This window comes from Zingiber officinale, chromosome 8B, assembly GCF_018446385.1.
Source record: "Zingiber officinale cultivar Zhangliang chromosome 8B, Zo_v1.1, whole genome shotgun sequence".
Lineage (NCBI taxonomy): Eukaryota > Viridiplantae > Streptophyta > Magnoliopsida > Zingiberales > Zingiberaceae > Zingiber > Zingiber officinale.
In genome coordinates, this window is record NC_056001.1 from 109,038,915 (window position 1) to 109,042,378 (window position 3,464).

Sequence of the window (3,464 nt, forward strand, 5' to 3'; positions counted from 1 at the left end):
CCAAAATTTTATACTTATTCTCATTCTCGTCAAAACTCAAGGGAAGAGGTGGTAGATTTCATCAATACGTAAGTTTTTGAATTTCATTCAAAAATTTTAATTCCATTTTCATCAACTAAACACAATTTTTGAAAATAAATTCATTTTATTATCCCTAAACTCAAATAAACACCACCTAATATATCATTTAATTTTGAAAAAAGAGAAAAAAAAATAAAGGAAATAAAAAAGTAAAGATATAATACCATAAAAGTTGAATATCTAAATTTAATAAAATAATTTATATGATCTAAATTTTAAATTTTGAATAGGAAATATAATATGGATGAAGATAACAATTACGACAACTTATAGTTAATTTTTACCGTCTACTATAATTAAATAGTATTTATTTAAAATACAGTGGACACCATGTACTCTTGATTGATTTTACTTATTAAAATTTTATTTTTAATGAATTATCATTCTCTAATAAATAAAACCAGTATATGATAATATAGTATTATAGAAATTAACAACCATCTGTTCAAATTCACAGTAAAAGTGATTATTTCATCTCACACTTGGTAAGCCGTCTCCTTTAAGAGAGGTAAATTAAAAGATCGACTGTCAAGTGCAAACGTCCATAAAATTTGATTCCTGCAATTATTCGGAGTCACGTCAAATATGAAAATATTTTTAAATGACGTCCTTTTTCGGACTGCTGTTTATAGAAGGGTGAAATAAATATTTCCATAATTATTTGTGCGGTTTGGTTAAACTATTAATTGCGAAGCCCAAAAGGGTATTAAAGTTAAGCATTGAGCTCCCGTCCGGTTGCATCGCTTTCGCCGCTGAGGCCTTCAGCTCGCCGGCCTTCGCCCTCATCGTCTTTCCTTCCTCGCTCTTCAGCACTGTCTCCAGCACCCTCACCGCCCCTTCCTCCGTCATCGACCCTTCTTCGAACCCCACCCCGATACCCCATACTGCCGCGACGGTCCTTCCGTTCAGCCTTTGGTCGCCGAAGAACGGCCGGCAGACCATCGGCACGCCGGCTACCGCCGCCTCCAGCACCGAGTTCCACCCGCAGTGTGTCACGAAGACCCCCACCGCAGGGTGCCGCAGCACGTCCTGCTGCGGCGCCCACCCCACCACGAGGCCCCTCTCCCTGGTCCGGTCCAAGAACCCCCGCGGCAGCAGCTCCCTCGCGCGCTCCCTCAGCGACCAGAGGAACGCGGCGCCGCTGGCCTCCAGCCCTTGCGCCAGATTCGCAAGCTCCTCCAGTGACGGGGTTACGACTGAGCCGAAGCTGACGTAGGCCACGCTGGCGGTGGCGTGGCCGTCGAGCCACGGGAGGCAGCCGTGCGCATCAGGAGCGGGGCAGGAAGCCGGAGGCGGAGCGAGGAGGTGCAAAGGGCCGAGATGCAGGGGGTTTGGGAAACAGAGCTCCATCTCCGCATCGATAACCGGGTCGAAGCCGCGGACGGTGTTGAAGAGGACGGCGGCGGCCTTGTGGATGTTTTCGCCTATTCGGTGAAGGAGGCGCGAGAAGAGGGAGTCGATCTCGCCGGAGACGATGCCCTCGGGGAGGTCGCGGATTCGATGCGCCGATAAAGCAGGGACGAAGCTGAGCAATTCGTCGTGCCGAGCGATGACTACATTTAATTACTCGAGATTTAATCAATGGACGAGCCGCATAAGACGACACTAAGGCGCTCCATGAACGTAATCTACCTTGATCGCCGACGCCGACGGTGTCCCGGAGCAGATCGGTCCGGAGATGCGCGAACAGAGACGCGGGCCCGCCGGTCCACAGGGCGATCCAAGGCGCCCCCACCTCCGCCGCCTCATCTCCGGCCATCCACATGAACGCGTCGCTCACCACGCAGGTCGCCACCGCACCTCTCGCCTTCTCCACCGCCGCGTCCATCGCCGCCCGCAGGGTCTTCGGCAAGGCCGAAAGGAACAGCGAGATCCTCTCCTGCTCGCTCGCCGGAGGATCCGCCGCCTCCGGCAGCCCATCGTCGATGGGGACGAGGGAGAGGCTGACGGGGGCCGGGGGGAGGGACTCGAGCGACCGCTGGGTGCTGATGAGGGATAGCGAGACGGCAGGCGCGGCACCGGCGATGGCGCAGGCGAGGGCGAAGAGCGGGGCGGCGTGGGTGCCGAAGGGAAAGGCGACGAGCACCACGTGCCGAGAGGGGCAGGAGCGAGTGCTGACGTAGTCCATGGCGGTGGCGAACTGGCGATGGTGGGTGCAGTTGGAGATCGGCGAGCAGTGTGTGACGAACAAAACAGCGGATATCGATAAAGTATATATACAGACACGCATACAAATTTCCACCACCGCCTCGTCGGATGGCGTGGTTCCTCGTGTTACCTAATGCCTAACAGCTAATCGTGTGAAGATTGCGCGTCCACGTAACAGTGTCGGAGTACTTAAAACATCTCCTTTATTATCATATTTAAAAGTAAACAAATTTTATATATTTTTTATTATAAAAAAATTTCCTAACAACTCTTTCATATAAATCCCACACTAATTTTTTTAATATATTATTTTTTTATTTTTAAAAATTAAAATTAAAAAAATTAATATTAAAAAAAATGAACGAAGGACCGGCTCCGTATTAAAACCATGGAGCTCCCTCTTATTATGGTTTCCATTATGGAAGCCCTCGGTACGCGCTAGGCGCTACCAAGGTCTAGGGCATTCATTTCTTTTTGTTTCTTTTTTTTGTTTTTGTTTTTTTTTTTTTTTTATAGAGCGTTAGCAGTTTCGATCACTGATCAATCAGATGGCACAGCTTCACACGTAACTGCCCAAGCTGTTGCCTATTGGCATTTACTTAGAACATCCAAAGCAAGATTTGTAAAGAGGTTTTAAAAATAATAAAAAAAAATTGAATTATTATAGGCATGACATTTAAGATTTTTAGTTCCAGATTTTTAATTTGATTTTTTCTTGGAAATTAACGATATGAGTAGGGTTAATAATTAATAATAAAATTTATAGAGAGGGTTCTTTTTATTATGAAGAAAGTAATATATTTTTGTCTATGATGTAGCATATAAAAAATTAGAAAAAAAATCATTAAGAATTTTAACGATTCCAAATGTTTTTAAACACTTAAACAGGTTTAGATAATATTTGAATCATCACTCGGGATAGCTGAGCTGATAATCATTTGGTAAATTTGTAACATGATAATATTTGAATCACCACGAGACATATGCGGCGATCAAATTTGTGATAATATGTGTACGAGGTCAAGAGCTGTCATGCTTACTATAAATTTATTAGATAGGTAAAATATAATGTGAGATCCTCTATTCTTGGATTAATCCAGTTATAAGATATGGATATCGTTATAAAAAAATAATATTTGAATTATGTACCTAATTTTTATAATATTCAAATAACGTATCCTATTTGATCTCGTCCGGAGGCTGAGTCAAACGGAGGCTGGTCGCGGTGGCCTGGT

At 44.6% G+C, this 3,464-nt stretch overlaps 1 protein-coding gene across 1 annotated transcript; it reads right to left on the reverse strand.

The window, feature by feature from the left end:
- Positions 1-609: 609 nt before the first annotated feature.
- On the reverse strand, positions 610-2,333 carry LOC122014367 (anthocyanidin 3-O-glucosyltransferase 7-like). Its single transcript, XM_042570583.1, has 2 exons — positions 1,714-2,333; positions 610-1,634 (listed from the first exon to the last, which is right to left on the reverse strand). Exons 1-2 carry the CDS (start codon positions 2,309-2,311, stop codon positions 739-741), a joined length of 1,494 nt encoding a protein of 497 aa, XP_042426517.1. The 5' UTR covers positions 2,312-2,333; the 3' UTR covers positions 610-738.
- Between the last annotated feature and the right edge of the window lie 1,131 nt (positions 2,334-3,464).

Excerpts from the sequence above, each read along its gene's own strand:
- LOC122014367 (XM_042570583.1), bottom strand. The coding sequence starts at position 2,311 with ATGCGTGTCTGTATATATACTTTATCGATATCCGCTGTTTTGTTCGTC. Across the intron at positions 1,635-1,713 it reads CGTCGGCGTCGGCGATCAAG|TCATCGCTCGGCACGACGAA; the intron begins GTAGATTACGTT and ends AATTAAATGTAG.